A 12246-nucleotide genomic window follows, 5' to 3' on the forward strand; every position below is an offset into this window, starting at 1 on the left:
GGTCTGTTAAGTTGATCACAGGGCTGAGGCAGCTCTCTTAGGAAGATGGGTTCAGAGAGTTGGGAATGTTCAGCCTCGAGGTGACTGCAAGAAGACCTTAGAGCAGCATTCCACTACCTAAAGGGGAAGTACAGGAAAGCTGAAGAGGGAATTCTGACAAGGATGCATAGTAGTAGGACAGGTGCAAGTGGCCTTAAATTGGAAAAGGGCAGGCTTAGATTAGACATTGTGAAGAAATTCTTTACTGAGAAGGTACTTAAAAAAGAATGAGCTCATGAACTTTATTTTCGTTCTTTATCATGGCAAATCAATCAGAAATGCATGCTGCAGAAGAACACGTTACAAAAATTATAATGAAAAGAGTACATGGAGACAGTTTATTGGTAGTGAAGCTTTCTTTCCTGATAATGTAGGGAATGGAGAATATGTCCTGGATGTATTACCCAAGTGTATTTTGATGGCTGTGTTCCATTAAGGGAAAGAGAACCTCAGTTTATTCCTTATATCCAACTAAGACTAGAGGAAAAAGATTAGCTTAAGAAAAATTGCACATTTATAATTATTAAGGATAATTAATAATTAAGTGTTGTGAAATTTAGTTTTTGACTTTCTTGGGAGCTCTGAAGCTAAAGAATGTCTTATCCCACAGGTAGTCCACTCCTTCAGCCAGCAGTCAAAAATGCTGCAACTGAGGGCAAAACATGATATTTAACTTGTCCTTTGAAATGCTGTGGTGATTTGACTTCTTCTCATCATTTCCACTCATGGCAATTGTCTTCTAATATGTTACAGAACAGGAGCAAACGCCTGGAAAAGGTCCATGTTGTTCTTGGGAATAAACCCTGTGATTTGGATTCACTTATTTCTACCCTGGCCTACGCTTACTTTCTAGACAAGGTAATGGAAAAATTGGACTGAGTGGGCTTAATTCACTTGTTTCAGCTTGTTTCAGAGATCTTACTATTAAGTCAACTGCTGTAAAAACTTTTTTTATGGACAGTGATTTTGTTTTTATTGAAAGTGAGTTTTTAAAAGATAAATAATCTACATTTATTTCCATTCAAAAATGGTTATTAGGTGGCTTATTGAATAGCACGAAAAAATCCATCCTGTGCTTCATTCCTTATCCTTTTCCTCTTCTGGTTTCTCAGATACTCCGTAGGAGGCAAACAGAGAAGTGAAGGAAAAAAAGTGTGCAATACATTTTCATTTTCCTTTTAATTAAGTGAAGGGGAGAAAACCCCAAAGATAAAGTCCAGGGTGTTTCTAATTGCTCACTCTGTTAAAATACCATCCTGATGAAAAGCAGGTCCAATTCTCACAAACGCACACCTATGTTACAGGTCAGTCCTCCTGACGTTCTTTGCTTACCTGTGTTGAACATACAAAGAAAAGACTTCAGCTACTTCACTGAGACAAGATTTATTTTGGAGGAGCTGAAAATCCCAGAGTCATTCCATATCTTCCGAGATGAAATCAATTTGCATCAGCTGAATGATGAAGGGAAGTTGTCTTTAACACTTGTAAACAGCAACATGCTGACGAGGTATTGTCTTTTCTGTAAAGTAAGGTGGCTTATGTGAATTAGAGCCATTTCAAAAATTACATTTTTTCTGTATTAATATTGATACTCCTATGTTAACGCAGACCTAAAAAAAAGGAAACAGAAATGTATTTTTGTCTTCCATTATGTTCGGTAAATGTAACAAGGTGAGCAGTCATCTTTGCATTACTTTTAATGGAACTTCCACTTTTAAAAACCTTGTGTTTTCACACAGATTAGATATTCTAATTTAGGTAAATAGTGTGGAAGTTTTCCTGTGGCCAGTAGATAAGAGATCAGAGTTTTTTCCTGCTTCTTAGTTACCTTTCCTTTGAGAATCTTATATTGATTTGCAGTTGTCCAGACACTTGGATATGTGCTGTTAAGATGGGCAGTGGATTTTTGTGGTCCTTACCAACTACAGCCTTTCAAAAGGCCCAGAGTTGATCTCTGGAGGAGCACAGTCCCTATGTCCATCCTTAAGAGGGACTATTTACAAGGCCATTGTGAAACTTTTATGAAGAGCTTCTTTATAATGGTCTGCCTGTCTTACCCAGAGTGAAGGATGCTGTTTACTTCCAGCTGTCCTTTGAACTTAAGACAAGTAGCAGACTATGGCAGCATTGCACTCTGAGAAGTTTATTGGTTAGACTAAAATGAGGGAAAATCTGAAGAGTGAAATGTATGAATCTCATGACTGTTCATATATTAAGTGCTGTCAGCTCAGTTCATCATTCACTACTCAGACTAAAAATTATCTGTGAGATCTGCTTTTTGTTTATTACTGTCACTTCCTTTGTTTCTTCCTTCTAAGGAATTGCAATTAGTATTTTATTAATAAAATTAGTTTGGCTTGATTACTGCTATTGTAAACAGAAGCATAAAGTATCTAAACCCATAAAAAAATTTTTTGGTAAGTTTTCAGAATATTAAGTTGGGAAAATCCTAAATTTCCTCTATATAAGGAAGGCTATTTTCAGCACAGGTAAAAATACTTTTTTTCAATAGTTTTTAATAGATTTTGATGAAGGAAATGTCATACTTAGTGATGTATCAAGCAGTAAAAATCTCTGAACACTGAATTTAAAAAATCATGGGTTTAGGACCTCTGTGACATTCTTTGGCTTTATAGCAGACTTCAGGTATCTATAACAATGTTGATGTAGTCCAGAATTTAAAAAAATACGTTGCACCTTTTTTACTGAGTTGTCTAAGCAGCTATAAAGATAAATGTATATATAACTTCTGAATTTTCTTGATAGTGAGGATAAAAGTTTGGAATCAGCTGTTGTCAAAGTCATCAATCCAGATGAGCAATGTGACAGGAGCCTGGAGTTACAAGTGTGTTCTTCCTCTTTAGTCGTAAAAGAGATTCTTCAAAAGGCACCAGAGTTAATCTCTCAGCAACTGGCTTATCTCCTCAGAGGTGAGAGATTACTCTTTATATTAAATACTGAAAGGTTTAATGGAGTGTTTCTGAATTTGCTCATGCAGAAAGAGTGTGATCCATTCTTTGGTTAACAATCCCTTTAAAGACCACAGGAAGCTTCATAAAAGAAGCAGGGAGTAAAGAGTTTGTTAAAGAGTAACATTATATTGAATATTAAAAATGTGCATTTAAAAATAGGCATGAGAGGTCTTTGCTGTATCACTAGACAAGAATATTAAATGAAGCTGTCGACATACCAGCTGGGTAGCTGGAAAAGCTCTGCAGTTCGTTGATTCCAGGGGCATTGTGGACAACAATACGGATTGGAATCTAATATTTACAAGTTAAAGCTTCTCCCTCCCAAGGGTTGTACTTTTTTATAGAATGATATTTTAATGGTCTGATGCAAAACTTTTGCTGTTTAAAAACAGTGTTACCAAATCTCCTTTTCTTTTGTACTGTATGCCCAGTAGAGTAAAAAGTGGGGGTGGGCTTCAACAATCTGAAGTATTTTCTTCTCTGTCTTGGAAGTTCATAATTTATATATTCATTTTCTTGGTTTATTTGCTGCAGCAGAACTTTATAGCTGGAAATAAAACTGGTGTTGAAAAGAGCAGTCACTCCTTTTAAATAACTTACTGAATGTTAATAATGTTCAAAGAATTTTATAGGTTTTATGTTTGAATTATGTGAAACTGCTAAATGTCCTTTTAAGAAGTGAATGTGGGCACGTTTAATGAGGATTTTGAAAACTTGTCTACGTTTAGACTTCAGAAGCAACTAGAATCTTGATGAATCATTGTGCTCATCGCTGTGATAACTAATAAGTATGTTATAAGAAATCACAAAGATTAATTCTTTTAAAAAATATTCCACAGAATAAGCATTAACAGTAACATAGCATTTAGCCTGCCCTTACAGTATCTTTCCATGCTAACAAGCTTTAGTTAACCTGCCATTAAACATTTTTGTAAGATCCATATTTTTGTTGAGCAGCTCTCCAGGAATCTAAGAAAATGACCAAGCATAATAATTGGTTTTGGAGGCAGAACAAGAAAAGGGTTTTAGGGGGATATCAAGATACTTGTTTTTTGATGGAGAGGTCTGAATAATGTTCAAGTTCTGTATGTGAATGTGTCAGCATGTTTTGTGTCTCTAATCTGTATACAGATTAAAATAATGTGCTATTATTAGTTCTTGCGTTAGAGGTAGCACTTCCAGTTTTTGGGAATATAGTAGCTAATTTATTTTTTTTTAATCAATGAGTAATTAATTACATTTTGATTATTACACTTGGTAGAGCATGTTTGAGGAACCTAGTGGATAAAAAGTCCCTGCATAGCTTCTTTTGCCTGGTATGACTGGCAAAGCTTAGGGAACAAAACATAGCTGCACTTGAGAGTTGATGCTTTTTCACTTCTCCCAGCAGCACAGCTTGTACAAATAAAAGGTGAAACAATGTAGGAAGTCTTCTCGGTCTCTTAAAGCAGGATAAGTTTTTGGTACTTACGAATCTTTCATTACAAATTCAGAACAGTCAGTGAACCCATCATTGGTTTTAATGAAATTAATTAAAAGCATTAGGAAGTCATAGGTACTAATGTATGTAAATGGCAGATCAAAATGAAACAGTCTGAAAATAAAAGATTAAATACAGCCTGCCAGGTCTAGGTTTTATGTTTTTCTGTACAGATGATGGTCTTTTATTATGAGGTATAGCTTCTTAAATTCATCTTACCATAGCATAGGGGACAAAGGGACCATCATGAAAGGAGGGGTGGCTGTTTCATTCCCACAGCTGACAAATGAGTATGTAGTGGCTTGCAGGTTGTCACCTCTCTCTCAGGGCACTTCACAGGCAGAGAGGCTGCAAAAAGGCTCTACTGTGTTTTGCATATTTTGTTATGTTACTTCCAGTGTAAATCTGTAAATGGTTAGTTTGTCTGAATTTCCAGTGAAGTTCAGAACAGAAGGCCAAAGTAGAAGTCAGAGTGCTAAGAAACAGGATTTTATTTTCATAAAAATGCTGAGAGATGCTGTTATCTGAGTCTCTGAGCTGGGAGGCTCTCTTTCATTTTCTGACTTTCCAGTGAGAGTTTTGCTAGGAGACTTCTAAGATAAAATCTCATGTCAAGACAACTTCATTTGTTGACTATTTTTGAAATTTTTTTTTCTTAAGGTCTGTTAGCAATTTCAAAATTTTAATTAAAAGGCAGATATTTATATATATAAATTTCGCCTTTGAGCAAACTTTACCTGCTTGCCTATGTTAAAAAAAAAAAAAAAAGGCAAGAGAAAAGACATTTCCTGTGAAAGTGAGCATTATTGATTTAGGCATTTTTATATTTAAAGTTTTTGTGGTTTTTTTGGTGAATGCTTTTTTGGTATCTTTATCTCCTTATGAGAGATTATATAATCTGATTCTACTCTTGGGCTTTTGACTAGAGCCTGCTTGGAGAATCAGTGTTGTGCAGCCATATTTGCCTTAAGTTAGAGCTTGTGCTTTCCCTGGATTTGTGCCAAAAGCAAACAATTAGAGAACCTGCCAGAGTCCTGGGCCTGTATTATTTTATTTCCCAAGAGATGTTTATAAGGGGACTGTTGCCAAAATCAAGATCCATTAAACTGCTGAATCATTACATTCTCTATTGCAGCCAGCTGGCAAGGATGTTATTCCAAGCACTCACTGTCAGGTATCTTGGGTCAATGCACTCTTAAAAATGCCTCCTTATGTTTATTTGTATAAGGCCTTGAAGGATGCCACAAGGTGCAAACCACAACATGTAAATATAGACAGATTTCCAGCAAGAGTGTCAGCAATTTTTTTAATGTGAATCTGCTTTTGCTAGTGATAAGCTGCATAGTTGAGGTCTTTTCATGCCCTTTTGGGGCAGTCTTGACTTTCAGTAGAGAAGATTAGTTTGTTATTCTAGTCACCCAGACAAATGTTAAGAAATGCCCTTTTAAGGACTTTGGGAATTATGCCAGTATATTTTTTTTTTGCTCTTCTTGTACATTGATCAGATGATTCACATGCTCCTGCATTGATGCAGCCTTAATATATATGCCAGGAAGAAAGGATCATTTTGTCCTGCACCAAATACTGCACTTACTTGGATACTCACTTCTTTTTAATATATGGAAACAGGTTTTTTTTGGAGAATGCTGTTTTCTCCAGTTATGTTTTGTTCTAGCTTCATTGCATTTCCTGTTTATTACAATAAAGATTGCTTACTTGGATATATTTACTTTTGGTTTGCAGGTGTTTATTGGTTGGGGGGGATTGAATGCATGAGGAGTACTTTCCATAAGGGACTGTTGGTTTTCCCCTTTTCCCTATTTTTACAGGTTATGGAACAAAACCTTGACAGGAGAAATGCCTATATTTTCATTGTAATGTTTCTCTTTGCCATAAACTTATAATTCAGGAGATGCTTGTGCTGTTCTTAATGTTTTCCCAAAACGACTTCTGCCTTCATTAGATCATGTTTAATATTAATGCACAGCAATTGCTTTTGGCAAAACTAATGCTTCGCTTCCAAACTGCTTTGCAAAAAAAGAATAAAATGCACATTTTTTAAGAGACTTAGCCTATTTTCTAGTGACCCCTTCAGAAAAAAAATGTAGTAAAGTGTTATGCACGCAAGAAATAATATTGAATCTTGTATTGCCTATTATATATTTTTTCTCTGCTTGTAAGCAGACAGCAGCCACCATTATGCTTTCAGAAGCCCTGAGGGAGTCGAACCAACATTCAGTAAAATCTGCAAGAGATTTCTGAGACCATATATTGCTTTTACAGCAGGCATTTATAAGACAGCACATGATAAAATGGACTACTGACTTTTGGTCAAGCAAAAGGAACTTAAGTGAACTCTTTTTCTAAACTACCTGGAGTCTTAACCCTCACAGGCATGCTGAGGAAGCCTGAGGGAGAAGAGATGTGCCTTTCTTTCCTGGTGATGAGGACAGTATTGAAGATTTATTCCTCCTTTAACATTGTGATCAATGTTCATCTTAGGGCTTGCTGACACCCTAGTAATTTGAGAACGATCCTTTTCTGGCTTTCATCCTAGTAGAAAAGTTATCAGTTGCAAGCATTATGGTATTGGTGTGACTGGTGACGAAAACAGAGCCTTTTAGAAACCTTTCTAAAGTGTCTGCCTATTGTGAGTGAAGGTTACATCATGTTGACTTCCAAACTGGTGAGCTTGGGTGGATAAACAGCTCACACCTCTTAGTCTTCGGCATTTTCCTGTATGTTTGTATTAGGGTTTTCTCGATCATACCCAAATATTCCATTCCCTGAAGCTCACACAGCTATGGTAAAATTTTCCTACATTGTGTATCAGAGGTTCTGTGCAGATGGACAGACTGCCTTACTCATCCTAATGCTGCTGGAGGGCTTTATGGGACATGCTGCAGCCTCCCTCCAGTAGGTGTGATAAATTTGAGCACACATTGTAGATCCAGCACTTTCTCCTGGAGTCTCCATTTCCTTTGTGTGTGCATGAGCAATTTCCCTTTCTGTTTCTGGAGGAAGTGAAAAAGCAGAAAATTGCTGTTGCTAAAATACTTAATGCAGCCTGGTCCCTGGGCTGCCGTTTATCCAGATGCAGCTCTGTGCTGACTGGGAGTGTGCTGTGGGGTGTCTCACTCATTCTGGTCACCACTGTTTCAAGTTACAGAATATATCTCAAGAGTAAATATGTGGCACAAGCACTCTTATCTGCTGTGGATTTCAACAACAAAGGGATAGTTTTAGATGAATTATCATGGAGGCTGCTGGTTGAGAAACTTTGATCCTGTTAGAGGGACTGAAAGCTAGACCTCGATAATGGGTATAGATATCTGGGTACTTTATGTATCAGTTGTTTACCTGTAGAAATCTGAAATCTGCTTGTTATGTCGTATTTCTAAATTTAGAAATATTAACCTGGTTTTCATGCAGTCTATATTTATTGAGTATTTTTAATACTATCAAACAGCAGGAGCATTGTCTTAAGGTGTTTGAAGGACTGACATAAAAAGCTGCTGCAAATTAAAATAATATTGGCAGTTACAATATTTGTAATAGAAACACAGAATGGAACTTTCAAGTATTTGTATTTAATTCTAGAAGTTAGCATCTGATGGGGAGCAGCTTTTGGCTTGTTTCTAAGCATTTAATCCACACAGAATTTATTTAATAAGGATGTGTTTATTTAGCATGGCACAATTATTTTCTGTTGCAGCTGATCTGTCGATTTTGAAGAAATACTATTTGTTACTTCATGTGATATTGTAGGAGGAAAGGAAAATGAATATATAGTAGATATTTGGATCCTAGCTCATCTGGTGAGATTGAGACTGGCAGTGCCAAGCTTTTTCTTGTACTCTTTTTTGCTCTGTGCTGAAGCATAAACACTTTGTTTTACAGTAAATATCTTACTAATTTATTATACTTGTACTCAGTTGCTCATTGACCCAGCATGATGCAATGAAATCATACACTTGTTTGAAATTCTTGTGCACAGTAGAGTAATAAATAATTTCAAGGCTGAAGTATAAGATTTTATTATCCAGAATTTACTGTGAGTGATTGGAAGCAAACACTATCTTTGAGTATACTGATAAATGGAATCCCAGTCTCCAGGGAATGAAAGGGGTGACTTAATGTGCAGCATGTAGTTGTCTAAAAAGGCATCACTCTTACTTCTTTATTGTAAGATGGTTCCAATCACTGTGAAATTATTTACTGGGTTATGTTTCTCTTAAATTTTAAAATTTTGATTGTTTGAATTGGTGTCTTTTGGTGTGTCCATTGACAAGAGTTAGCCAGAGTCAGTTACCCCACAGTGACCAATGACTTTAAGATCATTTAGTTCAAACACCACTGCCATGGACAGGGATATCTTTCACTAGTCCAAGTGGCTCAGAGCCTGTCCAACCTGGCCTTGAACACTTCCAGGGATGGGGCATCCCCATATTCTCTGGGCAGCCTGTTCTGGTGGCTCACCATCCTCACAGTAAAGTATTTCTTCCTTATGTCCATTGTAGGAGTTCACTGACATGTCCACAGAAGGAAGGTTGATGGTGTGGATCTATGTTTCCAAACACACCAGCCTGATGCCTGGAGGGAGGGGAATACAGGCTGGTGTGCCATGGGCTGCTGCTGGCTGTGCTGCACAGCCGGGTCCCTGTACCGGGACGTGCCGCGCTCCTTGGCAGCACTGGCACCAGACAGGTGGCTGCAGCAGAGGCACTGGAGAGGCAGCCACTTCTGATTTAGGAGCTTCATGTTAGGAGGATGTTTCCGTGTGAATTCAGTGAACTCTCAGTGGAAACAACCTCCAATAAGGAACGGGCTTGGGAAGCAATACAGTAAAACTTTTTGTTTCTGTAGTACCTCTTCGATACATACCGGAGACATTGACTTTTTGTCTTTCAATGTTCCAGGGAGTATTCTCTTCAAGTGCATGTCTTTGGAAGCTGACAGAATGACAGAGCAGCAGGAGAAAGTACTGTCAGTCTTGGAAGAAAAGTTTCCAGATCTTCCCCCACGAGAGGAAATCATCTCTGTTCTCCAGGAGACTCAGTTTAATGCCCAAGGTAGTGCAGCTTCTGTCCATTTTTCAGACCTGTTACAAATTTATTTGTGTAACTGTATCAGAATACTGTTTCATTAAGAGGTGAAAATAGGTGCAGCATGCTATCTTCATTGACAGATAAATGTTGTATATAAATCTTAAATTAAGTTGCTTACATGCTAAATCATGGAATTGTGTTTTCTTTTGAGGAACTACTTAGCTCATAAATAATCTTGTACTGTTTTTACAAATAAAGTTAACTATTTATTTTATATATTGCTTTTACAAGTGTAAGCTTATCAATAATTTATATTGGTTCACATGGACATAAAAAATGTGTCGGCCCATGGGCAGAAATTGTGTTGCAATTACTTATGTGGTGTGGAAGTAGATTTTGTTTTATGACCCAGGTTTGCTAAGGGCTGTGTACAGGTGAAGTGAATTTGACATCAGACTCAGATTAAGGAAACAGTGGGAAAGTTACAATTCTTTTCCTTTCTTCTGATAGAAATACTGAATGGAAATATTCAGTGATCTAAAGTGGCAATGTTTGAACCCAAAATTTAGTAGCAGGCTTTTGAAGAGATGCTGTGAAAGCCTGAAGAAAATTGTTGCAATAACTTACATTTTTTACTTGCATTTGCTGCCAAGTTCTTACCAAAGAGTGAGTAATAAATTCCTGGGGATATTTCTCTGTTAGATATATCAGGTAAGCCCTGTGCAGACTCAGGGTCTTTTTTTATTCCCTGCCTATATGCAGAAACTAGTCATCAAAATTCAGACCATCAGCCTGAGACAGCTGCCCTATCTGGTGGATAAAGACAAAATTTGAGGTGCTGCTTCCTTTGCCCTTTCTTTTGGTGAGATTACAAGGTAATTTAGTTCAGGTCTATAAATGTTCACATTAATTCTCCTAAGTTCCTCCACCCAAGTAATCATAATTCAGGAATGAACTGTGTGGAGTCTAGATTGGAAAGTGGCAGTGAAAGTGGCTTTTACGAAAATCACTTCTTAGTTTGGCCAGTTGCCAGGGAAAATGGTTTGGTACTGTTTGTCATGGAGTTTTCCATAAAATCAAATGTGAAACTTGGACAAGTATATGTAGTGGCTTTAGTCTGCATGGTACTGGTTGCCAGTAATTTATATATGTCACATGAGGCATGGGGAAGGCACTGTCATGCACCCTCCCTTTTTTTTTTTTTTTGGCTTATAGCTCCTGTTTTCTGTGCATTACAAGGTACAAATTTACTGTTTATTCATATGAAATATACATATATTGCATGTGACACTTCTTTTAGTAGGATGCCGCTGAGTTTCAGGAGCCCCTTGAAGGATGTAATCTCTGCTGAGTATTTTACTTTATTTACCTGTTGAGGCGATATTAGGATAATTCAGCCCAAAAAATTCTCAGTTTCTGGCAGAAATGATGATCTATTTGCCTGAATTAATTTTTTATTTGAGGCACAATAGGTTGCAGCCCCCCAGAAAGTCTATAGGTTATATACAAATTTTTTTAAATGACAGATGTGTAAATGTTCATCTTGTCATTAGATTGACTGCAGTAGCTGAACTCTGTACAGGAACATTAATAAAAAGGATAATTTCTTTGACTCAAGTTGGTATTTGTTTGCCATTGGAAAATCATTTATACAAACACGTGGTGAATGTTAAATTGCTATTCCTTAAGGGTTGGTGGACACTTTGGTTGTTACCCTGCACTGAGATGGGTGGCTTGCAGCATTCTTTACACAGACATTTGGCTATCATGTCTGTGTTGCAATCATGTGATGTACTTATGTTCCTCTGCATAATCTATATTTGTTTAGAGAATCTTTACAGCATTTTAGACAAACATGTCCAATGAGGGAAACTTTTCAATACATTGTACTTAAACATACCGATGTGTCTGGCTGCAATTCCTGACATTGTTTCTGATGATAATGTTTCTGTGGTACATAAATATATACTTAGTTCATGAATAATTTGACGTACATAAGAAAAACCCATTGGTGTTAGCAATTTGTGAAGAAGGTCAGAAAGGTTGAATGACTGTGTTTACATCGTGTCTTAAGTGCTTTACTTCTGAATATTTCATAAACACCACAGTAGTCCACAGGTGCTTTTCAATATATTATTTCAGAAGTAATTTTATATTTGTGATTTCATATTAAACCACAGAAATTGTCTAGCTATACGTTTATCATCAGCTGGAATTACATTCACTTAAAAAATTCAGTGTTCACACAGGATCACAAGTGTTGCAGGGGACTTAATTCTTCACAATTGTTGTTAGTTGTATCGTCTCTTAAATCTCTTCCTTTCTTAAAAAAAAAATCTCTCTAGAAGAGTTAGACATTGAAATATTTTGTCTCATATGATGTCCTGAAATACAGAAAGAAGGTTCAGCATTGAGATCTAAGCTGTGTTTTTAATTCATGTTGATGCATCTGAAAGCTGTTGATAATTGTATATATGGATTTTTTTTTTCTTAAACAGCTGTGAGTATTGAGGAGGTTATGCTCAAGGATCTCAAGGAGATTTCAGATGGAGAAATCAAAGTAGCAATTAGCACCGTCTACATGACACTGGAGGTAAGAGGAAACTTAAAACATATTTAACAGCCTTATTGCATATGGAGATGGTTCTTTAAAACAGATTGTGAACAAGTTATTTTCTCAATATTTCTTCAGTATGAGCAGAATTTT

At 36.7% G+C, this 12246-nt stretch overlaps 1 protein-coding gene across 1 annotated transcript in view; it reads left to right on the forward strand.

Moving 5' to 3' along the window:
• Positions 1-783: 783 nt before the first annotated feature.
• Positions 784-12246, forward strand: part of PRUNE2 (prune homolog 2 with BCH domain) — a 100813-nt gene continuing 89350 nt past the window's right edge. Inside the window, exons 1-5 of the mRNA XM_088157013.1 lie at positions 784-897; positions 1344-1546; positions 2806-2969; positions 9411-9563; positions 12038-12132. Of these exons, the coding sequence (XP_088013139.1) occupies positions 784-897; positions 1344-1546; positions 2806-2969; positions 9411-9563; positions 12038-12132 (729 nt within the window). The remainder of the gene's footprint in view (positions 898-1343; positions 1547-2805; positions 2970-9410; positions 9564-12037; positions 12133-12246) is intronic.

Source organism: Sturnus vulgaris, chromosome Z (genome assembly GCF_052056855.1).
Source record: "Sturnus vulgaris isolate bStuVul1 chromosome Z, bStuVul1.hap1, whole genome shotgun sequence".
Lineage (NCBI taxonomy): Eukaryota > Metazoa > Chordata > Aves > Passeriformes > Sturnidae > Sturnus > Sturnus vulgaris.